This window comes from Ahaetulla prasina, chromosome 17, assembly GCF_028640845.1.
Source record: "Ahaetulla prasina isolate Xishuangbanna chromosome 17, ASM2864084v1, whole genome shotgun sequence".
Taxonomy (NCBI): domain Eukaryota; kingdom Metazoa; phylum Chordata; class Lepidosauria; order Squamata; family Colubridae; genus Ahaetulla; species Ahaetulla prasina.
Window position 1 is genome coordinate 10,484,156 of NC_080555.1, and position 26,304 is coordinate 10,510,459.

General features: G+C 45.8%; 1 protein-coding gene across 1 annotated transcript in view; it reads right to left on the bottom strand.

The window, feature by feature from the left end:
• Positions 1–246: 246 nt before the first annotated feature.
• The window catches only part of NAALADL1 (N-acetylated alpha-linked acidic dipeptidase like 1), a 46,905-nt gene continuing 20,847 nt past the window's right edge, over positions 247–26,304 (bottom strand). The window contains exons 7-19 of the mRNA XM_058160754.1: positions 23,513–23,617; positions 23,288–23,373; positions 21,767–21,886; positions 20,765–20,850; positions 20,610–20,673; positions 19,366–19,433; positions 18,280–18,371; positions 15,739–15,829; positions 14,493–14,574; positions 4,334–4,507; positions 3,194–3,284; positions 1,473–1,565; positions 247–418 (exon numbers count right to left, since the gene is read on the bottom strand). Coding sequence (XP_058016737.1) covers positions 247–418; positions 1,473–1,565; positions 3,194–3,284; positions 4,334–4,507; positions 14,493–14,574; positions 15,739–15,829; positions 18,280–18,371; positions 19,366–19,433; positions 20,610–20,673; positions 20,765–20,850; positions 21,767–21,886; positions 23,288–23,373; positions 23,513–23,617 — 1,324 coding nt within the window. The remainder of the gene's footprint in view (positions 419–1,472; positions 1,566–3,193; positions 3,285–4,333; positions 4,508–14,492; positions 14,575–15,738; positions 15,830–18,279; positions 18,372–19,365; positions 19,434–20,609; positions 20,674–20,764; positions 20,851–21,766; positions 21,887–23,287; positions 23,374–23,512; positions 23,618–26,304) is intronic.

Sequence of the window (26,304 nt, forward strand, 5' to 3'; positions counted from 1 at the left end):
ATCCAGCCTGCAGGCCTTGTGTTTGACACCTCTGCTTTAGAGGAAATTCCACCTGCAATACGATCCCAAAGCCACCTAAGACCACCTTGCAGGACTGTTTTGCATTGCTCGGCACGGAGCCTGAGAGAACGGCGCCGAACGCTCAAGAGAGGGTTTATAAAGTGCAAAGCTTTTATTTCTTCCGAAGACGTAAAGCCGGCTTTTTATAAATCGAGGCTTCCTAAGGGGGGCCACCATGAGGCCGGGTCATTCGGCCACGGGTTCGAGAAAGGAGGCAGCGTTTTCCACCGCTTGGATAACCACCGTCAGATGTTTATGGACGTCGTCCCACTTCTCCTGCTCTCTGGCCACAGCCACGGCGTCGGCCAGGCCTGGGAAAGTAGCCACGGAAGACGAGCGGGAGGCCCAGATGACGTGGCTGTGAGGACAGAGGGAGATTGCAAATTGCATTGAAAGGCAACAGTAGATATGAATTCTTATCACCCGGTTCTACTGGAGCACAGCCAGAGGCGTCTACCGAGCGGGGTCAAAAAAGTCAAGATGGCAACTCTAAACACTGCAGATCAGTGGTGGGTTGCCCCCGGTTCGGACCGGTTCTATAGAACCGGTAGCAAAACTGGTGGGAGGCTCCGCCCACTGACCCAAACGTCATCAAAACTCTTCTGCATATGCGCAGAAGAGCACGCAGGCACGATGCAAACCAGTAGTAAAGGAAAGTAGAACCGACCCCTGGTGCAGATCCCATCAAAATTATAGGGAGGGAGAGAGGGAGGGAGGAAAGAAGGGAAGAGGGAGGGAGGGAAGAAGGAAGGAAGGAAAGAAAAGGGAGGGAGGGAGGGAGGAAGGGGAGGGAGGATGGAAGGATGGAAGGATGGAAGGAAGGAAGGAAGGAAGGAAGGAAGGAAGGAAGGAAGGAAGGAAGAAAAGAGGAGGGAGGAGGAAAGAAGGAAAGGAAGAAAAAGGGAGGGAGGGAGAAAGGGAGAAAGAAAAGGAAGGAAGGAGAAGAGATAAGGAGGGAGGAAGGGAAAGAGGGAGTAGGGGAGAAAAGAAGGAAGGAAGAAGGAAGGAAGGAAAAGGAAGGGGAGGGAGGGAAGAAGGAAGAAAAAGAAAGAAGGAAGAAAGAAAGGAAGGAAGGAAGGAACAGGAAGGAAGGAAAAGAGGAAAGAAAATAGGAAGCAATTATGAAAAATATAATTGGGAGGAATTCGAAAAAGGAAATGAGAAGAAGGGAAGAACGAGAAGGAAAGGAAAGGAAGAGAAAGGAAGAGGGGGAAGGGAAGGGAAGGGATGAGGAAGGAAAGGAAAAGAAAAAGAAAAACAAGACAAGAAGAAGGAAGGACATACAATTTCAGATTGCGGGAGAACTTGACTGTTTTGAGCCTGCTGCGGCAAATCCAACCTTAGAGAGGCTCAGAATGACTAAATGGGAAAAACAATCCAGGTGTGTGGGGGGGAACGGAAGGTTGAGTTACCTGTAATAATGTGTGTCTGGGAAAGCTCTCGGGTTCAGAAATGTTCTTTCCAGCAGCATCAGCTGGTCATTCACCGTCCGCAGAGCAAAAGGACTAAACGAATGTCAGGAGAGAGAGAGAGAGAAAGAGAAAGAGAGGGAGGAAAGAGTGATATTTTTCTCTCTCTGGGCACCGTGAGAATATATCTGCCGAACAAAACTCCGCATTGGCAACAGGAAGGGCATCTGGCCAGTAAACACTCAGCTCCATTCAATTGCCCCGACTCCACCTCGCAAGGGATTATGGCAGGGGTGAAAGGCTCCCGGTTCAGACCGGATCACGTGATCCGGTAGCGATGCTGGCGGGTGGTTCAGAGAACCGGTAGCAAAAGTCCCTGGCCCCGCCCTCCGCCCGGCTGAGCCGCACGATCGTCAGAGGTGGTTTTTTGGTTTTTTTTACTTTTAAAAGCATTTTTTCTTCGGCCAAAGAGGTTGTAGAAAAAATGCTTTTAAAAGTTAAAAAAAAAAAAGTTGGCCACGCCCACCCAGTCACATTACATCCCCCCCCTCCCCACCAAGCCGCACCCACAGAACCGGTAGTAACAAATTTTACATTTCCCCCCTTGGATTACGGGGACATTAAATGATGACTTGCCGTATCTGTTAAATGAATTGCTGCAATTGTTAAAGGAATCCCCATTGACTTTGCTTGTCAGAAGGTCGCAAAAGGAGAATCACGTGGTCCCCCGGGATACGGCGACCATCATAAATGTGAGTCACTTACCAAGCATCCGAATTTAAATCGTCTGACCATGGGGGATGCCGCAAGGGACTCACAAGTACGAAAAACTATCCCGAGTCACACTTTTTAAAACTGCCGTCGTAACTTCTAAAATGGACAGCTAGCATCAAAAACATCATCGAAAAAGGACAACAAAGAATGTTCTTTCTGCGCCAACTCAGAAAGCTCAAACTGCCCAAGGAGCTGCTGATTCAGTTCTACAGAGGAATTATTGAGTCTGTCATTTGCACCTCTATAACTGTCTGGTTCGGTTCTGCAACCCAACAAGAAAAACACAGACTTCAGAGGATAATTAGAACTGCAGAAAAAATAATTGCTACCAACCTGCCTTCCATTGAGGACCTGTATACTGCACGAATCAAGAAGAGGGCTGTGAAAATATTTACAGACCCCTCGCATCCTGGACATAAACTGTTTCAACTCCTACCCTCAAAACGACGCTATAGAGCACTGCACACCAGAACAACTAGACACAAGAACAGTTTTTTCCCGAAGGCCATCACTCTGCTAAACAAATAATTCCCTCAACACTGTCAAACTATTTACTAAATCTGCACTACTATTAATCTTCTCATAGTTCCCATCACCAATCTCTTTCCACTTATGACTGTATGACTGTAACTTTGTTGCTGGCAATCCTTATGATTTATATTGATATATTGACCATCAATTGTGTTGTAAATGTTGTACCTTGATGAAGGTATCTTTTCTTTTATGTACACTGAGAGCATATGCACCAAGACAAATTCCTTGTGTGTCCAATCACACTTGGCCAATAAAAAATTCTATTCTATTCTATTCTATTCTATTCTATTCTATTCTATATTCTATTCTATTCTATTCTATTCTATTCTAACTTTGAACGGTCGCTAAATGAACCCGTTGTAAATCGAGGGCTACCTGCACTGGACGGGATTAGAGAAATGAAAAAACAAAATCACCTGGGAGAATCTTCATTTTGCAAATTTGCGATGTGCTGGTTGAGGCCGGCAGCTGCAGACTTGAAGCGAGCAATGGCGTCACGGAGGGGAACTAGAAGGATGGGAAGCGAAGAAAGAGAAAAGATTGATAAATGCCTTTTCAATTTCCTTCACGTACAATAATTTGAATTGTGATGACCCCTGCAATGGCATGAAATCTTTAATTTTTTTTCCCATTTTTTAATGATCCCGTAATCCCTTGCGGGGTGGAGTCTGGGCAGCTGATGGGAACGGAGTGTTTACTGGCCGGATGCCCTTCCTGTTGTCAATGCGGAGTTTTGTTCAGCAGATATATTGATGCTGTTCTGTCCTCCTTCGCCTCTGTCTGAGTGATGGCTTAATTAGCCGGCACTATCAGCTCTGGCAGCAAAATAGCGAGCGTCTGCCAAGTGTCTCTGTTATCTCCCTTGACGCCGATGAATCATCCAGGAACAAACTTCAGCTCTTAGTTAATCAGTTGATTTGCCTGCTACGAAGAAGCACAGCAGCTCTTGCTGCCTTTATATCCTTTGGGGTGTGGCTCCATGACTCAGCACTTCCTAGGCCTGCCCCACCCCTGCTTCTGTTGTTCCCTCCTCTCCTGCCTATGAAACCTAGGGTCCAACCAAGCCTGATTGCCATCAGCTGGGTCTGGAGGCGTGGCCTGGGGGGGGAAGAGTCAGGGGATGGAGGCCTCGTTATCTCTTCCACCTGGCCTGCCTCTGGCTCCTGGAGTTGAGCCAGGGAAGCCGGTGGTCCTGAGGTAAGTCCTGACAGCCCTTCCCCCTCACTTTCCAAGTCACTTTCTGGCTGGGTATTCTGGGAGTTGAAGTCCACCCGGCTTAAAGTGGCCAAGGTTGGGGACCCCTGCTCTAAAAGGATGCAAATGACCGGCTGTCCACAAGGAATATCAATCCTTCCCTTCCCCACCATCCAGTCAGAGCTGAAGAAGCTTCTGGGATGAGAAGCGAAACGTCTTCAAAGAAAAACCAGACCCCTTTGGGACAACCATGTCCCTGGACGGCTGAGAATCCCATAGATATGTGAAGCCGTGGTGACCTCCTTCCTTGCCGTCTCTCCGCACAACAGCCCTGCAAGGCAAGCCACTCCTCGCTTCCTCACCAAGAGAGAGTTTGTGGTTGAGGAGGTCCGCCTGGAACGCCCGCTCGGCCGTGTCGTACATGGCTTGCAAGGTCTCCCCGTAGTCGCTCACGTTGAAGGGCAGGATCAAGGTCTCCGCCAGGCGCAACAAGACGTTGCCGGCTGTTTGTGCCACGGCCCGGTGGCTGGTGAATCCTGTGGGGAGAGGGGAGACTGACCGGGATGTCTGGGAAGCTTGCAGTATACCCTGGGCGTGTCAAAAAAGGCAAGATGGCGGCCATCGGAGTTCCACCAGCTTTTGACGAAGAAGTGGTATTCAGCCGGTTCGCACCGGTTCGCATGAACCGGTAGAGCCAATTGCAGATGGGCCTAACCCCCCCCCCACTTCCCCACCTGGCTCCAATTCATGCTATTTAGGCACGTTTTCGAGGCCAGGCATATGCACAGAAAACACACGTGTGTGTTTGAAGCGAGTGTGCGCGTGTGGGGCAAATCGGTGCTAAAGGTAAGTGAACCCCACCCCGATCTTCATCCTATCATTTGGGCCCCAACAAGCTACCATGAGGGAATCGGGCAGTTTAACTCCAACAGGAAAATCAGTGTCGTGATGTTTGTGTGCGATAGTGCAGGTATCAACACAACACACACAACAGGGAGAGTTTGTTTCCTCATCTGCCTCACACACACACAAACACACACGTACACATAAACAGAGCCAAATATCTCTGGGGCCATTTCTATCTGTAGCTCTTTCTCAACCTTGGCCAGTTGTTAAGGGACTCGCGCTCGAATTTATGCCAGGGTTGTTAAGTGAATCACCACCGTTGTTAAGTGAATCACACTGTCATTAAGCAAATTTGGCTCCCCCTCCCATTGACTTCGCTGATTGGAAGTGCCTAGGAAGGTTGCAAAAGGGGATCCCAGGACCTTTGGACCCCCACAGCCGTCATAAATGTGTGCTTGTTACATTTTGATCACAAGGACACAATGAGAGTCATAAGTGCGAGGACCTGTCACTTTTTTCAGTGCTGTCGTAACTTTGAACAGTCGCTAAATATATGGTTGAAACTCAAGGACTATTTCTATAAATCTCTAAAAGTGGGACATATTGTCGTAGGCAAGGATTTGTGAGACCTCTCTGCCTAATAAGCAGAAAAGCAGAAAATTGGGCAAGAGCCTGTTTGGTCTAGTGGTTACAGCACTGGTTAGAAAGCAGAAGACCCTGAGTTCTAGTCCCGACTTAGACATAAAAATCAGCTAGGTGACTTTGGGCCAATCACCAGGCGACAGTAAGTTCTAGTCCAGTGGTCGGTTGTTCCCGGTTCGCAGGAATCAGTAGTGGCGGCAGCAGGAGGGTCTACCCTCCCACCCAGACGTCATCAAAAACGATCTGCGCATGGGACTTCCGGTTTGGCACCGTAGGTGATGGCGGTGATCTTTACGATCACCAACCTCTGGATTATGTGGAATCGCTAGGACAGCTTAAATCTGCTGTCCAGCGGTTCGGAAAACCCCCTCTTCGGGAGAAGGAGAAGGGGTGAGCTGAGGGCAGAGGTTGAATTTCCCTAAAGCCCCTGAGAAAAAAGGGGTTTGAAGGGTTAAGTTCCCTCCAGTAACCCGAAGTGCTCCAGATCCGAGGATTCTTCTGCTTTGGCGGAACCAATCACCACGACCAAACGCCGAGATTTATTTTGGACAATAAAGGATTATACCGGACAGAACGAAAGTGGGAGAACTTTAAGCAAGTAGCCAAGCCGATTCCCGATACTTTGTAACAAGCTTGAAAACAGCAAGAAAATGGAGGCGAATTGTTAACAAGTTAACGAGTGGAAAGCGAAAGTGATACTTTCAGCGTGTGCCTCTGCAGTTGGTAATTTGCATGTTACTTGCTGCTTTAACTCTTTGCTGCCTGCTGATAGAATCTAGGGAGATTTTTTAAATACTGCTTTAAAAGACTGTGTTTTTCAGTTAAGAAGATTTAAAGTGAATATTAAGTTGGAAATAAATAAATAAATAATTTTATAGAAGATGGCAGCCAAACAATTAAAGTCTACTGTAACAAAGAGCTCTGGAACTTTATCAGCTGGTGCCTCTCCAGCTCATACAGCAGAGACTAGATCATTGAATTTAGATGCGTTACAAGAGAACTTAAAAGGCTTTATAGAAGAAAAATTTAAAGTAATAACTGATGAGATGTCTGAAATGAAAGAGCAGATATCAGAAATTCAAGTGGGAAATAAAGAAGTTAAAGAAGGATTTGTAATGGCAGTACAAAGTTTGGCAACGAAAGAGATTTTATTAGAAGAGGAGGTTGAAGAAATTAAGCAACATAATTTAAAATTAGAAAATAAAATGGATGAATTTCAAAGTAAAATGGGAAAAAACAGAGGATGAAATAGTTTTGATACAATATAGAAATATGGAATTTGCTCTTAGAATCCGAGGTTTGAAAGAAAATAAGGAAGAGAATTTAAGGGAAATTTTTTCTGAAGTATTTGCTGAGATATTAGCAGCTCGTCCAGCAGATGTGGCTTATCAAATTGATAAAATATATCGTGTGAATTCTTGGATAGCAAGGCAAAAAAAGTTGCCAAGGGATGTTGTTATTTATTTTAGAAACAGAGCAGTGAGAAATCAGATTTTGCAAGCTTCATATAAGGGGGAGAAGATTCAGATTGCTGGTCAAGATATTTTGATATTAAAGGAAATTCCACCAAAAATGTTAAGGGCTAGGAAGGAATTTGCCTTCCTGGTGAATGAACTTAAAAACATCAGATTGAATATAGATGGGATATTCCAACTGGTATAATAGTATATTATGCAGGAAAGTACATCGTTCAATACGTTGGAAAAGCAAGAGAATTTTATGTTGAGGTATTAAAGTTGGAAGTCTTCCCCATTGGAAGCTAGAAGAAGGAGGCTGAAGGGAAGGAAAGAGAAGTGAAGCAGGTACAAGAACAGATTGTGATGGAAGAAGATTTATTACAAGTGTTGGAAATACCTACGACGGGTTTAGATTCAAAAGAACAAAGGCTGACTAGAGCTGCTGCTAAACGCAAGGAACAAGAGATGAAGGCACAACAACAACTGGCAACTACTACAATGGAAACAGTGGAGGAGCAAGGCCTAAAGTAAAATGTGATCTGCGGCTGGTGTTCCAAAAGTTTCCTTTGGCCGATAATGGCAATTAAACTATTATCTTGGAATGTTAATGGCCTGAATTCACCAGAAGAGAAGGAAAGTATTTCATTATTTGAAACAATTTAAAATGACATTACCTGTTTACAAGAAACACATATTAGATCTTCCTAAATGTTGGAGATGCGATTGTGAAGATGCTACTTATTACCATATATGGTGGACTTGTAAAAAAGTTAAAGTATTTTGGATTAAAGGCTGGTGGATCATGCAGAATATTTTGAAAAAGAAGATTAAGTTTACTCCAGTTCTTTCTACTAGGAATAATTATGGACTATACAGCTATAGAGACTAAATTGATTTTGAACTTAATAACAGTCGCAAGACTTTTGATTGCTCAGTATTGGAAGAAAGAAGAATTACCTACAATCAAGAATGGACAAAACAAAACAACAAATGGACACTAAAGTATCAAATCTGGCAGAGATGACAAAATCTCCGCTTACTTGAAAGACTATATACTAGAAAATATATCGTGTGAATTCTTGGATAGCAAGGCAAAAAAGTTGCCAAGGGATGTTGTTATTTATTTTACAAACAGAACAGTGAGAAATCAGATTTTGCAAGCTTCATATAAGGGGAGAAGATTCAGATTGCTGGTCAAGATATCTTGATATTAAAGGAAATTCCACCAAAATGTTAAGGGCTAGGAAGGAATTTGCCTTCCTGGTGAATGAACTTAAAAACATCAGATTGAATATAGATGGGATATTCCAACTGGTATAATAGTATATTATGCAGGAAAGTACATCGTTCAATACGGTTGGAAAAGCAAGAGAATTTTATGTTGAGGTATTAAAGTTGGAAGTCTTCCCCATTGGAAGCTAGAAGAAGGAGGCTGAAGTGAAGGAAAGAGAAGTGAAGCAGGTACAAGAACAGATTGTGATGGAAGAAGATTTATTACAAGTGTTGGAAATACCTACGACGGGTTTAGATTCAAAAGAACAAAGGCTGACTAGAGCTGCTGCTAAACGCAAGGAACAAGAGATGAAGGCACAACAACAACTGGCAACTACTACAATGGAAACAGTGGAGGAGCAAGGCCTAAAGTAAAATGTGATCTGCGGCTGGTGTTCCAAAAGTTTCCTTTGGCCGATAATGGCAATTAAACTATTATCTTGGAATGTTAATGGCCTGAATTCACCGCAGAAGAGAAGGAAAGTATTTCATTATTTGAAATAATTTAAAAACATTACCTGTTTACAAGAAACACATATTAGATCTTGCTAAATGTTGGAGATGCGATTGTGAAGATGCTACTTATTACCATATATGGTGGACTTGTAAAAAAGTTAAAGTATTTTGGATTAAAGGCTGGTGGATCATGCAGAATATTTTGAAAAAGATTAAGTTTACTCCGCAGTTCTTTCTACTAGGAATAATTATGGACTATACAGCTATAGAGACTAAATTGATTTTGAACTTAATAACAGTCGCAAGACTTTTGATTGCTCAGTATTGGAAGAAAGAAGAATTACCTACAATCGAAGAATGGACAAAACAAAACAACAAATGGACACTCAAAGTATCAAATCTGGCAGAGATGACAAAAATCTCCGCTTACTTGAAAGACTATATACTAGAAAAATATATTTTAGAATGGAAAATGTGGATTGATTATATTTAAAATAAGTATCAGATAAAAAAAAATATCGAATAGCATATGAGTAAATTTAGGAAATATTTTGTATTAGATATATTTTTGAAGGTTTTTGCCTGTCGGCGGGCCTGCCGGCTCCTTTGGCGCCAGTTCCATCGGCGCCAGGTCCATCGGCGCTGGTTGTGCCCAGCGAGGCTGTGTGGTCCGCGTGGCGCCCGTCCAACGGCGCCCTAGATGTGGCAGCCCCACCGAGGATGGGTGTGGTAAGGCCTCGGTGGGAGAAGAGGCCGGAACCGTGGCTGAGGTTTGTCCCCTCTTTTGGCCTGTTTTATCGCATTATTTCATCGCGTGTCATCGAATGGCCCTTGGTGGCCTGGCTTGCTCCATCGTATTTTCCTTTGTGGCCTTATGGCCTGGCTTGCTCCGTCCTATTTCCGCCCCCCCTTATTCCGGACTATGGGTCATCTAAACTGGGCGGTCATGCATGTCCATCTGCGGGATGGAGTGGATTGGACTGGATTGGACTAGCTTGGACTGGTCTCGGACTTGGACAGACCGCTAGCCACATCTACCTAATTATGATCTCTTGTAGAACTGTTCCCCATTGGCATGCCTTGGAGACTGTCGGCCTGTCTGTTCCTGTTTTGTCATCGCTATCCAGTTCCTGCTCCATTTGTCCTTTGACCATCTGGACTGCTGGAAGATCTACCATTTCTGTTACTTTGGGAGTTTACCATCTTAGCATCCCTCGCGATTCGCACTTTCCTATGCGCTACACTGCACGTGAACTCTTGCGCCTGCAGGTGCCCCGCAGGAATGGCCCATATCGCTACCAAGGGCCGGCCTCAATGACGGGTCTTGGGACCCACAGAGGTGGCATGCGAGAAGAAGGAGCCTTTGGGGGTTTTTAGACAGGGTATTTTTAAGGGGTGGGAGGGGTAAGGCGGGTGAGGGGGGTAGCCCGTCGGGAGGGAAACCAGTTCCAACGCATGCTCGTGGCGATTATCAAAAGGGTGCGGAGGTTATGGGGAGGTGTTCCTTGTGTGAGGGTGAGTCTATCGCACGGTAAGTGGGAGGCAGATATGGCGGAAGGGGGATCGACACAGGGGTCACGCGTTCGATGTATGCAGGCGATCGCGTGCCCCGATCTAACTACCCGTTCCCGGATGGTCAGGACCCTCAGAGCCTGGGCCTTCGCCTGATGCTATGCAACGCACGGTCCACCAATAAAGCCCCCTAATACATGATCTAATTCAGGGGTGCCGCGGATATTATAGGCGCACGGAGACCTGGCTGGGCATTGAAGGTGTGCCCTGGTTGAGATGTGCCCACGGGTTTCCGTGCATTCCATCAGCCGAGGCCCAGGGTAGGGGTGGAGGTGGCGGTTGTGATTAAAGAGAGTCTAGAGCCGAGGAGACCACTGTACCTCAGATTGCCGGGTGTGAATCCTCTTGTGAGGTGGGGTCATAGATGTCAGATGGGCTTGCTGGTCGCGTACCTGGCTCCTTGCTGCGTGACAGCTGCCCTGCCCGAGCTCCTAGAGGTGCTTGCCGGGTGGCGGTGGAGACCCCAGACTTTTAGTCATGGGGACTTTAACTGCCATCTGCCGGCTTGTCATCGACGGTAGCTCGGGAGTTCTTGGCCTCCATGACGGCCTTGGACCTGACTCAAGTAGTGGATGGCCCCACTCACATCGGGGTGGCACACTGGACCTGATTTTGTCTCTGGTCAGTGGTTGAGAGATCTGGACTTAAAGGAAATAGTCATTGAACCTTTGTCATGGTCAGATCACTCTCCTTCGCCTGGACTTTCTGACCGCTCCCCAACACCGCAGGGAGAGGGAACCATTACGTTGGTCCCGTCCCAGGCGCCTGATGGACCCTGAGAGGTTCCGGACGGAGCTTGGGCCATTTCCTGAGGGTCTGGCTCACGGCACGGCGGAGGAACTAGCTGCAGCCTGGGAACGGGCTGCGGCTGGGGCTTTAGACCGTGTCGTGCCTTTGCGGACCTCTGACCCGCGAGATCCCAACCGCCCTTGGTTCTCCGAGGAGCTGAGGGGATGAAACGCCGGAGAAGACGCCTAGAGAGTTCCTGGAGGTCCAGCCGCTCAGAGGTTGATCGGACACTAGTTAGATCCTATACTAGGACCTACCTAGTGGCACTGAGGGAAGCGGCGTTCTCGCCTCCTCCCTCATTGCATCGGCAGATAACCGCCCAGCTGCCCTGTTTGGTGACCCGCCTCCTTCACCAGGGGGAGCGGGATGACCCGTTGCAGGGACGTGCTGAGGAGTTTAACAGTTATCTATACGATAAAATCGTTCAGCTGAAGGACGGCTTGGACCAAGATTGTAGTGATTCGGACGGGATGTCTGAGGGCGGTCTTGGTGATGTTGTTGGGATGAGTTTGACCCTGTGACTCCCGAGGACATGGACAGGTTGCTGGGTAGACTGAATGCCACCACATGTTTATTGGACCCGTGCCTCCTGGCTGGTGCTGGCCACTCAGGAGGTGACACGAGGCTGGCTCCAGGGATTACGAGTGCTTCCTTGTTGGAGGAGTCTTCCGCCGCCTTGAAAGAGGCGGTGGTGAGGCCCTCCTCAAGAAGCCTTCCTGACCCGGCTGTTTTAGGTAATTATCGTCCAGTCTCCAACCCGCTCGCGAAGGTTGTAGAGAGTATGGTGGCATATCAGTTCCCCTGCACCTGGAGGAAACTGTCTATCTGGACCTGCTCCAGTCCTTCCGCCCGGTTACAGCACTGAGACGGCTTTGGTCGCGTTGGTGGATGATCTCTGAGGGCCAGGGATAGGGTTGTTCCTCTGCCCTGGTCCTATTAGACCTCTCAGCGGCTTTCGATACCATCGACCATGGTATCCTGCTGCGCCCGGCTGGGGGATTGGGAGTGGGAGGCACCGTTTATCGGTGGTTCTCCTCCTATCTCTCCGACCGGTCGCAGACGGTGTTGACGGGCAGAGGTCACCCGCGCGCCTCACTTGTGGGTGCCGCAGGGGTCGATTCTCTCGCCTTCTGTTCAACATCTATATGAAGCCGCTGGGTGAGATCATCAGTGGCTTCGTGTGAGGTACCAGCTGTACGCTGATGACACCCAGCTGTACTTTTCACACGGGCCACCCCAATGAAGCTATCAAGTGCTGTCCCGGTGTTTGGAAGCCGACGGGTCTGGATGGGGAGAAACAGGCTCAAGCTCAATCCTCCAAGACGGAGTGGCTGTGGATGCCGGCATCCCGGTACAGTCAGCTGAGTCCGCGGCTGACTGTCGGGAGCGAGTCACTGGCCCCGATGGAGAGGTGCAATTTGGGCGTTCTCCTGGATGAGCGGCTGTCTTTTGAAGACCACCTGACGGCCGCCTCCAGGAGAGCTTTCCACCAGGTTCGCCTGGTGCGCCAGTTGCGCCTTTCTAGACCGGGATGCCTGTGCACAGTCACTCACGCCCTTGTGACGCCTCGCCTGGATTACTGCAATGCTCTCTACATGGGGCTCCCTTGAGGGGCATCCGGAGGCTACAGTTAGTCCAGAATGCAGCTGCGGGTGATTGAGGAGCCCTCGTGGCTCCCAGTGACACCTATCCTGCGCAGGCTGCACTGGCTACCTGTGGCCTTCCGGTGCGCTTCAAGGTGCTGGTGAACGCCTTTAAAGCGCCCATGGCATAGGGCCGGGTTACTTACGGGACCGCCTACTGCTACCGAATACCTCTCACCGACCGTGCGCTCTCACAGAGGGACTCCTCAGGGTGCCGTCGGTAGCGACAGTGTCGTCTGGCGACACCCAGGGAAGGGCCTTCTCTGTGGGGCTCCGCCCTCTGGAACGAACTCCCCAGGACTTCGTCAACTTCCGGACCTCCGAACCTTTCGCATGAGCTTAAAACTCATTTATTCATCTGCGCTGGACTGGGTTAGTTTTTAGTTTATGGGTTTTTTATGGGTTTTAGTTCTAAATTTTAATTCTGGCCAATTTAATAAGGTTTTTAAATTGTATTTTAATTGTATTTATTGTGTATTTTTTACTTGGCTGTGAACCGCCCTGAGTCCTACGGGAGAAGGGCGGTATACAAATTTAATAAATAAAATAAAATAAATAAAGGAGAGGGGAATTGAGAGTGTGACTAAGTGTGGTGTGACTAAAGATTATAATTTAGGAATTATTTTGGATTATGATTGTTAGTTTTGATACCCTGCATTTTGTTCTGGGAAGTCGGGGTGGGGGTGGGGGTAAGGGGAGGGAATTGGGGGGTTTGGTAGAGATGGAGTGATGGTTAATGTACAGGATTATTGAAGAAATATAATTAATGTAGGGTCGGGTCTGCATAGTTACCATTTTAGAACGGTGGGGAGGAGAAAAGAGAGTAGGAGGTAGGAAAGAGGAGAAGAGGAAGGAAGAGGGATAGTAGAGGAGAAGGAAGGTGTAGGGTGGAGGGAGGAGTGGATGTAGATAAGAGAAGGAGAGGAAGGTTTGGAAAGTAAAGAAGGTAGAAGAGGAAGAGTGTTAAAAAGGGGGGTGGTGACTGGGCAAGCCCGACTAATTGTATATAACTGTACATTGGATGAATTATTTGATATGATTGTAAAAATAAAACTTTTTAAAAAAACAAAAAAACGATCTCATGCAGAATCTTCTCAATGAACCAGTAGCGCCAGGTTTTGAAACCCACTACTGTTCTACTCCCGCCTTAGACATGAAAGCCAGCTGGGTGACTTTGGACCAATCACCAGGAGACTGGGAGTTCTAGTCCCGCCTTAGATATGAAAGCCATCTGGGTGACTTTGGACCAATCACCATGAGACTGGGAGTTCTAGTCCCGCCTTAGATATGAAAGCCATCTGGGTGACTTTGGGCCAATCACCAGGAGACTGGGAGTTCTAGTCCCGCCTTAGACATGAAAGCCAGCTGGGTGACTTTGGGCCAATCACTGTCTCAGCCCCACCCACCTCACAGGGTTGTTGTTACGGGGAAAATAGGAGGAGGAAGATCTGTGTTGGATCTGTTTGCCTCTTTGCGTTGTCCAGATAATACAGGTGGGATGCAAATAAACAAAATAAATAAATAAAAACAGTAGCCTCTGATGGCTCAGCAGACTAAAGCAGTCTGTTATTAACAACAGCTGCTTGCAATTACTGCAAGTTCAAGTCCCACCAGGCCCAAGGTTGACTCAGCCTTCCATCCTTTATAAGGTAGGTAAAATGAGGACCCAGATTGTTGGGGGCAATAAAAGTTGACTTTGTATATAATATACAAATGGATGAAGGCTATTGCTTGACATAGTGTAAGCCGCCCTGAGTCTTCGGAGAAGGGCGGGATATAAATGCAAATTTAAAAAAAAAAGGTCTGCTTGAGATCTGCCTGTCCCACTGCCCACCAATCGTTACCGGGATCGATATATCGGTCTGCGTAGTCAAAGGTATCGAAGGCCGTGTGGTAGGCAGGGTAAATGCGCGCCGACGTTTTGCTCTGGACAAAAGAGAAAAGAAAAGAAAAGTGGATAGCAAAGAAAACACATCACAATGTGTTTGCTGGTTTATCAGAATGTTTTTCCAACTTTCAGCTGTGGTTTCCTTGTGGTGCCCCATCCACCTGCTACAACTGCCTTTCTTGAGCTCAGTCCATGAGAGCTATGAGATGCTACCCAGCTGAGGTTGTTAAGACATTAAGCAGGTCTTAAAGGAAATGTGGGCTATAAGCAGAATCCGAAACACTGAATATAAGTAGTCCTCGACTTACAACTGTTCATTTAGTGACCCTTCAAAGTTACGACGGCGCTCCAAAAAGTGACTTCTGACCGTTTTTCACAATTACAAGCTTTGCAGCATCACTTAACAACTGTTTTGCTCAGCAACGGGAATTTTGGGCTCAAGGGCGGTCGTAAGTCAAGGACCAGGTGCATAATTTTTTTCTCTTAATTTCAAATTTTTATTGAAAATTGAATTGTCAAATTTTTATTGTCCGGGTGCTCGAACGAGGGGGAAAAAAATGTGAAATAAAGAGGGTGAATTCCACCGCTTGTTTCTTATTTAACCAAAGGAAATGCATTTAGAATTAAGCTCAGCTCTTCTTCTCTCTGGACTCCTTCCATTTCTGGCCTCAGCCGCCCCCTCTGGTGTACAAAACACACACATACACACACACACACACACACACACACACACACACACACACACACGGGGTGGGCTTCAAAAATTTTAGCCAGGGGTTCTCTGCCTGGCTGCTAGGTGGGCGTGGCCATGGTGGGCGTGGCCTAGTCGGCCTCCTGCACCACAGTGAGGGGGGGCACTTTTGCCCTCCCTGGGCTCCCGAGGCTTTCTTTGAGCCTCTGGAAGGGCGAAAATGGTCTCCCCAGGCTCCGGAGGCGCTCTGGAGGCTGGAAACAGGCCCGTTTCCAGCCTTCCCGAACTTCCGGTAGACCCATTTTTTTGCCCTCCTCGAGCCTCCATGTGTGCCCTGCACTTACCTGCATCCAAAACGGGCCGCTTGGGGACTCCTGTGAGGGGAGGGGAGGGGTGGGAGTGGGATTTGGGGGTTCTCCGAACTGCCCAGAATCTTAGCTAGAGGTTCTCCTGAACCCCCTGCAAACCCCCAGCATCCCACCCCTCATACACGTGTGCCCCAGGAACTCACCCGATCGTAGGTGTAAGCGATGTCCATCGCGGTGATGCCCAGATAGTGGATAAAAGGAGCAAAATCACTTCCAGCCCCCAGGGACCCCAAGCTGCAAAGGGCAAGCAAAAAAAACCCCAGCTGAGTTTGCCCAAAACATCTCAAGAACTGAGGCTGCGTTGCCGTCCCTTGAGAAACCGGGTTCGTTTTAATCTTGGTTAGCTTGGTTGCGTGAACCCAAATGCTTTGGTTTGTTTATGGGGCGACGTGTTGAAGAAGGTGACTCTCTCTCTCTTTGTACTGAGATCAAAAACTGGGGGGGGGGATTTTATGGGCGCACACTAGCCCTTTCTGGGTTTTGGATTTCTTGGTGGCCTCCTTTCCAAAGTGCTCACCAGATCGTATCACGTTCAGTCCTTGTCTGCCTAGAGAACAAAGTTACTCCACGGCTTTGTGCCGATGCAGAGCGGGTGGCCCGGTCAGTTTAGAAAGCTCCCGGTTGTGTTTGGGCAAAATGAAAATGTTGGTTTATTTTGTTATCTGTGTGTGTGTGTGCCTTTGTGTGTATGTGTGAGAGAGAAAGAGACTGTGAGTTCTTGTTAGAAATTCTGTATACAGCTTTACAGAACAAACAGTGCACCGTCCACATGTGCCTTCCTGCTTAACTGCGAGAAGGAAGCAGGAAACTTCACTAAGAGAAAAGTCATGGCATATACCATAAGATGCAATTAAAAACTTTATAAACACTGCCCTCTGCTGTCTCTACTGAATACTGCTGTAGTTGTTGCACAAAATACATAAACAATGTATTCCAACTTTCTCCCTCCCTCTCTCATTCCCTCTCTTTCTTTCTCCCTCTCTCTCTTTCTCTCTCTCATTCTCTCCCCCTTCCTTCTCTCTTTCTTTCTCTCTCCCTCTGTCTCCCCTCTCTCTGCCTCTCTCTTCCTCTTCCTCTCCTCCTTCTCTCTCCCCTCTCTCCCTCTCTCTTTCTCTTTCTTCCTCTCTCCCTCTCCCCTCTTTCTCTCTCTTTCTTTCTCTCTCTCTCTCTCTCTCACCCAACCAACCTTGCAAGGTTGTTGTCATGGGATGGGATTATTATTATTATTATTATTATTATTATTATTATTATTATTATTATTTAATTTTATACAGCCCTTCTCCCGAAGGACTCAGAGGCTTCACAGCCAGATAAAATACACAATAATATTACAAAATAAATACAATTAAAATACAATTAAAAACTTTATAAACACTGCCCTCTGCTGTCTCTACTGAATACTGCTGTAGTTGTTGCACAAAATACATAAACAATGTATTCCAACTCTCTCCCTCCCTCTCTCATTCCCTCTCTTTCTTTCTCCCTCTCTCTCTTTCTCTCTCTCATTCTCTCCCCCTTCCTTCTCTCTTTCTTTCTCTCTCCCTCTGTCTCCCCCTCTTTCTCCTGCCTCTCTCTCTTCCTCTTCCTCTCCCTCCTTCTCTCTCCCCCTCTCTCTCCCTCTCTTTCTTTCTCTTTCTTCCTCTCTCCCTCTCTCCCCCTCTTTCTCCCTCTCTTTCTTTCTCTCTCTCTCTTTCTCTCTCTCTCTCTGCCCAACCAACCTTGCAAGGTTGTTGTCATGGGATGGGATTATTATTATTATTATTATTATTATTATTATTATTATTATTATTATTATTATTATTATTATTTAAATTTTTATACCGCCCTTCTCCCGAAGGACTCAGGGCGGTTCACAGCCAGATAAAATACACAATAATATTACAAAATAAATACAATTAAAATACAATTAAAAAACTTATTCAATTGGCCGAGATTAAAAATTTAGGATAAATAATAAAAAACCCATTAAAAACCCATAAATTTAAAAACTAACCTAATTAGATAAAAATCTAATCAATAAAACCAGTAAATTTTATGTAGTTTCTACGAGCTCCAACCCCAAAGAAACCTATTCACGCTCCGTTTATGGGCAGGCTGATGTAAGGACTGGCATTTACGCAACCCCAAGATCAAAAGCAACAAACTATGGTTTATACAGCCATGATGGATAAAACATAGTCAAACTAGTTTTGTGAAGTTAGCCAACACCTACTGACAATTACAGTCATAAATCATAAGAGTCGTAAAGCGGGTCAACTTGATTTTATGACCTTTTTAGTGGCGGTTATTGTTCGTTACGGGCTCTTTTTTCTTAGAAACCAGAATCAAAGGCCAATTTTCAGAAAAAAAACGTTCTAAATTGCAGTCACGTGACCTCAGGATGCTGCAAACAGCTATAAATGTGGGCTGGTTGCTGAGTATCCCAAATGCGGTCACATGACTGTGGGGGGGGGAAGGGACATAAAAATTTCAGAACTGGCTCACCTTTCGAGGTATCTGTCGTAACTTTGAACAGTCACTAAGTGACCGGTCGTAAAGTCAGGACTACCTGAAATTAATCCTGGCTGGGCTACTTGAAGAACTGAATATATGGGGGTATAAAGTCCATGCACCCACCTACTTACACACACAGAAAAACACACACACACACACACACACACAGAAGCTGAAACAACCTCTTTTACCTGGGGATTATTCCGTGCGCCGAGCTAGTTCTGTTGAAATGGCGTTTCCAGTTTGCATAGATGGATACCGAAGCATCTGCTGGGGTCTTGACCTAAAGAGAAAGGAGCTCTTAAAAGGGGATGCAAAACTGGCATTTCTTTAAAATACGATCGTGCTCGCCAGCTAGAGAGAAGAAATCCATTTGGGTGGTGAGGAAAAGAAATCTGTTTTTCAATTTTGAGCACAGAGTGTTTCTCCTTCTTAACAGTTTCAAGATAAGAGGACTGCAACTCCCAGAATCCCCCAGCCGGCATGTTTTAAGGGTGGTGGACTTCAACTCCCAGAATCCCCCAGCCAGCCTGCTTTAAGAGGGGAGGACTTCAACCCCCAGAATTTCATGCTGGCTGGGGATAGGAGAATATATAGAATAGAATAGAATAGAATAGAATAGAATAGAATAGAATAGAATAGAATAGAATAGAATATGTGGAATACAATAAATGGAATGGAATGGAATGGAATGGAGAATAGAATAGAATAGAATAGAATAGAATAGAATAGAATAGAATAGAATAGAATAGAATATGTGGAATACAATAAATGAAATGGAATGGAATGGAATGGAGAAGAGAAGAGAAGAGAAGAGAAGAGAAGAGAATATGTGGAATACAATAAATGGAATGGAATGGAATGGAGAATAGAATAGAATAGAATAGAATAGAATAGAATAGAATAGAATAGAATAGAATAGAATACCAGAGTTGGAAGGGACCTTGGAGGTCTTCTAGTCCAACCCCCTGCTTAGGCAAGAAACCCTACACCACTTCAGACAAATGGTTGTCCAACCTCTTCTTAAAAACTTCCAGTCTTCATTTGGAAAGCAAAGCTGGATCCCTTCTACGTTAGGCTCCATTCGAACCACTTTTAATATTTCTCCTCCAGTTTGATGCCCTGAAAAGTTTGTCCTTTCTCCAGCACTTGACCCTGTGAGGTATGCTGCTCCTGGAGAGGGAGGCTCGAATGGGTCTCCAAGGCTTTTGCCACCCCAAGGAACAGCTGTATTTTAGCAGCTGCCCTCTTCCCTCGCCTTCACCTTCTCTGCTTACCTGTTGTGTAGCTGCAAAAACGACCTTTTGGGCTGCGGGCGTTCCTTGGACCCTCAGGGTGGCATTAGCTGGAGAAGGAGACATTGAGCATGAAAAGATGTTGAAAGGTTACGCTTCTTCCTTCCTTCCTTCCGTCCTTCCTTCCTTCCTTCCTTCCTTCCTTCCTTCCTTCCTTCCTTCCTTCCTTCTTTCTCTCTCTCTCTCTCTCTCTTTCTCCTTCCTTCCGTCTTTCCATCTCTTTCTTTCTCTTTTTACTTTCTTTCTTTCTTTTTCTTTCTTTCTCTCTCTCTCCTTCCTTCCTTCCTTCTGTCTCCATCTATCTCACTTTCTTTCTCTTCTTCTTTCTTTCTCTCTGTCTCTCTCTTTTTTCTCTCCCTCATCTGTCTTTTTTTTCTTTCTCTCTCCCCTCTCTTCCTTCCTTTCTCTCCTTCTTTCTTTTTTCCTTCCTTTCTTCCTTTCTTCCTTCTTTTCTCTCCCTCTCCTCCCTCCCTTCCTTCCTTTCTCTCCCTCTTTTTCTTTTCTTTCTCTCTCTCTCTCTCTTTTCTTCCTTCCTTCCTTCCTTCCTTCCTTTCTCTCCCTCTCCTTCTCCTCCCTCCCTTCCATCCTTTCTTTCTCTCCCTCTTTTTCCTTCCTTCCTTCCTTCCTTCCTTCCTTCCTTCCTTCCTTCCTTCCTTCCTTCCTTCCTTCCTTCCTTCCTTCCTTCCTCTCTCCCTACCCCCCACAATTATGAATTTCATTTCAATTAAATTAATGCCCAGGACCACTGAAAATAGCCAGATCGTAATCCTGATTGTTTATTTATTTATTTATTTATTTTGTCACAACATCATACAAAAAGATTATATAGTATATAAACATATAAACATATATAGGAAGAAGAAAAGAAAAACAATAGGACAGGAACGGTAGGCACGTTTGTGCGCTTATGCACGCCCCTTATGGTCCTCTTAGGAATGGGGTGAGGTCAATAGTAGAAAGTTTTTGGTTAAAGCTTTTAGGATTATGGGAAGAGACCACAGAGTCAGGTAAAGTGTTCCAAGCACTGATGATTCTGTTACAGAAGTCATATTTTCTGCAATCTAGATTAAAGCGGTTTACATTAAGTTTAAATCTATTGGTTGCCCTTGTATTATTGCAATTAAAGCTGAAGTAGTCTTTGACAGGAAGGACATTACAATAGATGATTCTATGAGTTAAACTTAGGTCTTGTCGAAGGCGAATTGTAGAAGCTGTGAGGAGCTTACCAAAGACAGCAATATCCACGTTGATGTAGGCTACGCTTCTCTCTTGCAATTTGCTGAAAAATTCCTACGAGTGAGAGACAGAGAAAAAGATTCGGTGCCTTCCAGATGCTTTGGACTACAGCGCCCACAATCCCTTGCCGTTTCACACTGGTTACCTCTGTGTACTCTGTCGAACCAATCAGGCCGAACTCTTCAGCACCCCAGCTGCCAAAAATGAGGGTTCTTCGCGGGCGCCACTTCCCTGCGGGAGAAGAGAGGCGAAGACAACTTGAGTTCTCAACCCCGTTCGGGAGATGCGCAAAGGTGGGAATAGACTGGACACACATCCCAGCAAGGGGTCTGACCAGGGGTGGGATTCAGCCGGTTCGGACTGGTTCGGGCGAACCGGAAGTGGCGACCTGTGGGTGGGGGTGGGCCCGCTCATCCATCCAGCCCATCCGGCCCAGAGCTATGCCATCCTATTTAGTCACGTTTTCTAAACCGTGTGCATTCTTCTCTTCTCTTCCCTTCCCCTCCCTTCCCTTCTTTTCACCTTCCCCTCTTCTCGTTTCCTCTCCTTCTCTCTTCTCTTCTCTTCTCTTCTCTTCTCTTCTCTTCTCTTCTCTTCTCTTCCCTTCCCTCCTTTTCCCCTTCCCCTTCCCCTTCTCTTCTTCTCTTCTCCTCCCCTCCCCTCCCCTTCTCTTCCCTCTTCCTTCCTTCCTTCCTTCCTTCTCTCTCTCTTCTTCTCTTCCCTCCTTCTTTTCCCTTCCCTTCCCTTCTTCTCTTCTCCTTCCCTTCCCTCCTTCCCTTCTTCTCTCTCTTCCTTCCTTCCCTTCTCTTCTCTTCTCTTCCCTCCTTCTTTTTCCCTTCCCCTTCCCTTCTTCTCTTCTCCTTCCCTTCTCCTCCCCTTCTCTTTTCTTCTCTTCTCTTCTCTTCTCTTCTCTTCTCTTCCCTCTTCCGTTCTCTTCTCCTCTGCTTTCATATTCCTTTTCTTCTTTCTCTTCTGCTCTTCTCCCCTCCCCTACCCATTTTATTCCATATTTTCTATTCTGTTCTGTTCCATTTTCACAGCACACACTAAAATCCAATTAGCAAAGGATCTCGGATCCACGTTCGTTCCGCGTTGTATTTATCTGTTACCTTTTTAAACCACCCTTCTCCCTCACATGCAAACTCACCTTCCTTCAACATCTTCCCCAAAATACGTGTTATTTCAAGCATGACGGCTGTTCCGCTGCTGGGGTCAATGGCTCCATGGACCCAACTGTCCCGGTGGTTCCCATACAGGACATACCGATCTAGAAGAGGGGGAAGAGGAAAGGGCTAGTAGTTGTGGAGGAAACTAGGAGAGAATTGCGGGAAGAACTTTTATAGAGCAATAGCACTTAAGGCTTATATCCCGCTCCTCAGTGCTTTCCAGCCCTCTCTAAGCGGTTTACAGAGTCAGCCTCTTGCCCCCCAACGATCTGGGTCCTCATTTTACTCGCCTTGGAAGGATGGAAGGCTGAGTCAACCTGGAGCCAGTCAGAATTGAACTGCTGGCAGTGGACAGAGGAAGGAAGGAAGGGAGGGAGGGAGGAGGGAGGGAGCGAGGGAGGGAGCGAGGGAGGAAGGAAGATAGCAATAGCACTTAGACTTATATCCCGCTTCACAGTGCCTTTCCAGCCCTCTCTAAGCTCTTTAGAGTCAGCCTCTTGCCTCCAACAATCTGGGTCCTCATTTTACCAACCTCAGAAGGATAGAAGGCTGAGTCAACCTTGATTTGGTCAGGATTGAACCCCTGGCAGTGAGCAGTGAGTTAGCCTGAAATACTGCATTCTAACCATTGTGAAGGAAGGAAGGCAGGCAGGAAGGAAGGAAGGAAGGAAAAGGAAAGAAATAGGATGGATGGATGGATGAATGGATGGAAGGAAGGAAGGAAAGAAAGAAATGAAAAGGAAGAATATAGGAAGGAAGGAAGGAAGGAAGGAAGGAAGGAAATGAAAAGGAAGGAAATAGGAAGGATGGATGGATGGATGGATGGAAGGAAGGAAAGAAGGAAGGGAAGGGAAGGGAAGGGAAGGAAGGTAGGAAGGAAGGAAATTAAGGAAATGAAAAGGAAGGAAATAGGAAGGAAGGATGGATGGATGGATGGATGGAAGGAAGGAAGGGAAGGGAAGGGAAGGAAGGGAAGGAAGGAAGGAAATGAAAAGGAAGTAAATAGGAAGGAAGGAAAGAAGGAAGGAAGGAAAATAGCAATAGCATTTAAACTTATATACCGCTTCACAGTGCCTTTCCAGCCCTCTCTAAGCGGTTTACAGAGTCAGCCTTTTTCCCCCAACAATCTGGGTCCTCATTTGACCCACCTCAGAAGGATGGAAGGCGGAGTCAACCTTTAGAAGGAAGGAAGGAAGGAAGGAAGGAAGGAAGGAAGGAAGGAGAGGGGAAAGAGAGAGGAGGGAGGGAGCAAAGGAAGGAAGGACAATAGCAACAGCACTTAGACTTATCTACCGCTTCACAGTGCTTTTACAGCCCTCTCTAAGTAGTTTACAGAGTCAGCCTCTTGCCCCCCAACAATCTGGGTCCTCCTTTGACCCACCTCGGAAGGACGGATGACGTTGAGAGAATAAAACCTGCAAGTGAAAGCACTTCCAGGATCCAGAATGGACCCTCCCAATGAGGAGGGGAGCACAGGAAAAGAAGACGGGACAGTAGCTCACCTGGTTCCACGCTTCCCCGTATCACCCCCAGGACATTGGAAGATGGTTTGATCTGCCTCTTGTTATAGACCTTCACCTGCACGTTGCTAGGATGCAAAGAAATCTGGGTTTAATCAATTGCAACGGGACATAATTTACCCCTTATTTGGGGTGAGTTCAATATCTCACCCTAAACATTCCAGCTTCTTGACATACCCCCATTTCACTTCTCGTAGGTGTAACTACCTGGTGTTAGAAAAGCGCCCATTTTCTCGGAATCCGGGTCCAAGGTGATAATGGCAGCCCAGGCCCCCTTGCCAGGCAGCCTCTGCTTTGGGTCCATCAAGGTTACTGCAAACCGAGATATAAAGAAACCACGAAAGCTGGATTAATTCACCAAGGGGAAAAATATCCAGAAGTCACAATGGGTCTGTTACGTTTTTGTCTTTTTTTTAATTATTATTATTTATTTACATTTATATCCCGCCCTTCTCCGAAGACTCAGGGCGGCTTACAGTGTATAAGGCAATAGTCTCATTCTATTTGTATATTTACAAAGTCAACTTATTGCCCCCCCAACAATCTGGGTCCTCATTTTACCTACCTTATAAAGGATGGAAGGCTGAGTCAACCTCGGGCCGGGCTTGAACCTGCAGTAATTGCAGGCTGCTGTGTTCTAATAACAGGCTTCTAACAGCCTGAGCTATCACGGCCCGTACGACATAAAAGAACAAGATTGAAAGAAACCTCGGAGGCCTTCTAGCCCGACCCCCTGTTCAAGCAGGATACCCTATATCGTTCAAGACAAATGGCTGTCCAATCTTTTCTCGAAAATCTCCAGGAATGAAGCAGCCACAATTTCTGGTGGCAAGCTGTTCCACTGGTTAATGGTTCTGACTGTGCGGCAATTTCTCCTTAATTCCAGGTTGCTTCTCTCCTTGATTAGTTGACCCTCCCCGCTTCTTTGTGGCCCTCCTCAAATACTGGAACACTGCTATCATGTTGCCCCTAGTTCTTCTTTTCATTAAACTAGAAATACCCAATTCCAGCAACCGTTCTTTATATGTTTTAGCCAGTGGTGGGATTCAAATAATTTTAACAACCGGTTCTCTGCCCTAATGATTTCTTCCAACAACCAGTTCACCAAACTGCTCAGAAAGTTAACAACCGGTTCTCCTGAAGTGGTGCGAACTGGCTGAATCCCACCACTGGTTTTAGCCTCCAGTCCCCTCATCATCTTTGTTGCTTTTCCCTGCACTTTTTCCAGAGTCTCAACAGTTTTTTATAATATGGTGACCAAAAACTGGCTGGAATATTCTAAGTATGGTCCTACTAAGGCTTTATAAAGCGATACTAATACTTGGCATGATTTTGATTCTATGCCCCTGCTTATACAACCAGAGATTGTATTCGATTTTTCAGCTGCTCCTGTGCACTGCTGGCTCACGTAGTACTAGCCCAAGGAGCTGCTGATCCAGTTCTACAGAGGAAGGATTGAACCTGTCATCTGCACCTCTAGAACTGTCTGGTTTGGTTCTGCAACCAATAATAATTAGGATCATTAGAACTGCAGAGGAAACCATGGCTATCAACCTGCCTTCCATGGAGGACCTGTATACTGCACGAATCAATAGAATAGAATAGAATTTTATTGGCCAAGTGTGATTGGACACACAAGGAATTTGTCTTGGTGCATATGCTCTCAGTGTACATAAAAGAAAAGATACGTTCATCAAGGTACAACATTTACAACACAAATGATGGTCAATATATCAATATAAATCATAAGGATTGCCAGCAACAAAGTTACAGTCATACAGTCATAAGTGGAAAGAGATTGGTGATGGGAACGATGAGAAGATTAATAGTAGTGCAGATTCAGTAAATAGTTTGACAGTGTTGATGGAATGATTTGTTTAGCAGAGTGATGGCCTTCGGGGGGAAAACTGTTCTTGTGTCTAGTTGTTCTGGTGTGCAGTGCTCTGTAGCGTCGTTTTGAGGGTAGGAGTTGAAACAGTTTATGTCCAGGATGCGAGGGGTCTGTAAATATTTTCACGGCCCTCTTCTTGATTCGTGCAGTATACAGGTCCTCCATGGAAGGCAGGTTGGTAGCAATTATTTTTTCTGCAGTTCTAATTATCCTCTGAAGTCTGTGTCTGTCTTGTTGGGTTGCAGAACCGAACCAGACAGTTATAGAGGTGCAAATGAAAGACTCAATAATTCCTCTGTAGAACTGAATCAGCAGCTCCTTGGGCAGTTTGAGCTTTCTGAGTTGGCGCAGAAAGAACAGTCTTTGTTGTCCTTTTTTAATGATGGCTGTGAATGATGATGGCCTTTTTAAAAGAGGCTGTGAAAATATTTACAGATCCCTCACATCCTGGACATAAACTGTTTCAACTCGTACCCTCAAAACGACGCTACAAAGCACTGCACACCAGAACAACTAAACACAAGGACAGTTTTTTCCCCCTGAACACCATCACTCTGCTAAACTAATTCCCTCAACACCTGTCAAACTATTCACTAAGTCTGCACTACTATTAATCTTCTCATTGTTCCCATCACCCATCTCCTCCCACTTATGACTGTAACTTTGTTGCTTGTAACTTTACGATTTATACTGATATTGTTTCCTGATTGCTTATTTGCAGCCTAGAACTATCATTAAGTGTTGTATCATTAATTGTTAAATTTGTATTTTATGACTATCATTAAGTGTTGTACCTTGACAAAGGTATCTTTTCTTTTATATACACTGAGAGCATATGCACCAAGACAAATTCCTTGTGTGTCCAATCACACTTGGCCAATAAAAATTCTATTCTGTTCTGTTCTGTTCTGTTCTGTTTCTGTTCCTGTTCTGTTCTGTTCTGTTCTATTCTATTCTATTCTATTCTATTCTATTCTATTCTATTCTATTCTATTCTATGACTATCATTAAATGTTGTAAGTGTTGTACCTTGATGAAGGTATCTTTTCTTTTATGTACAGCATAAGCCAGCAGTGTGCAGCAGCTGTTAAAAAAGCCAACACAGTTC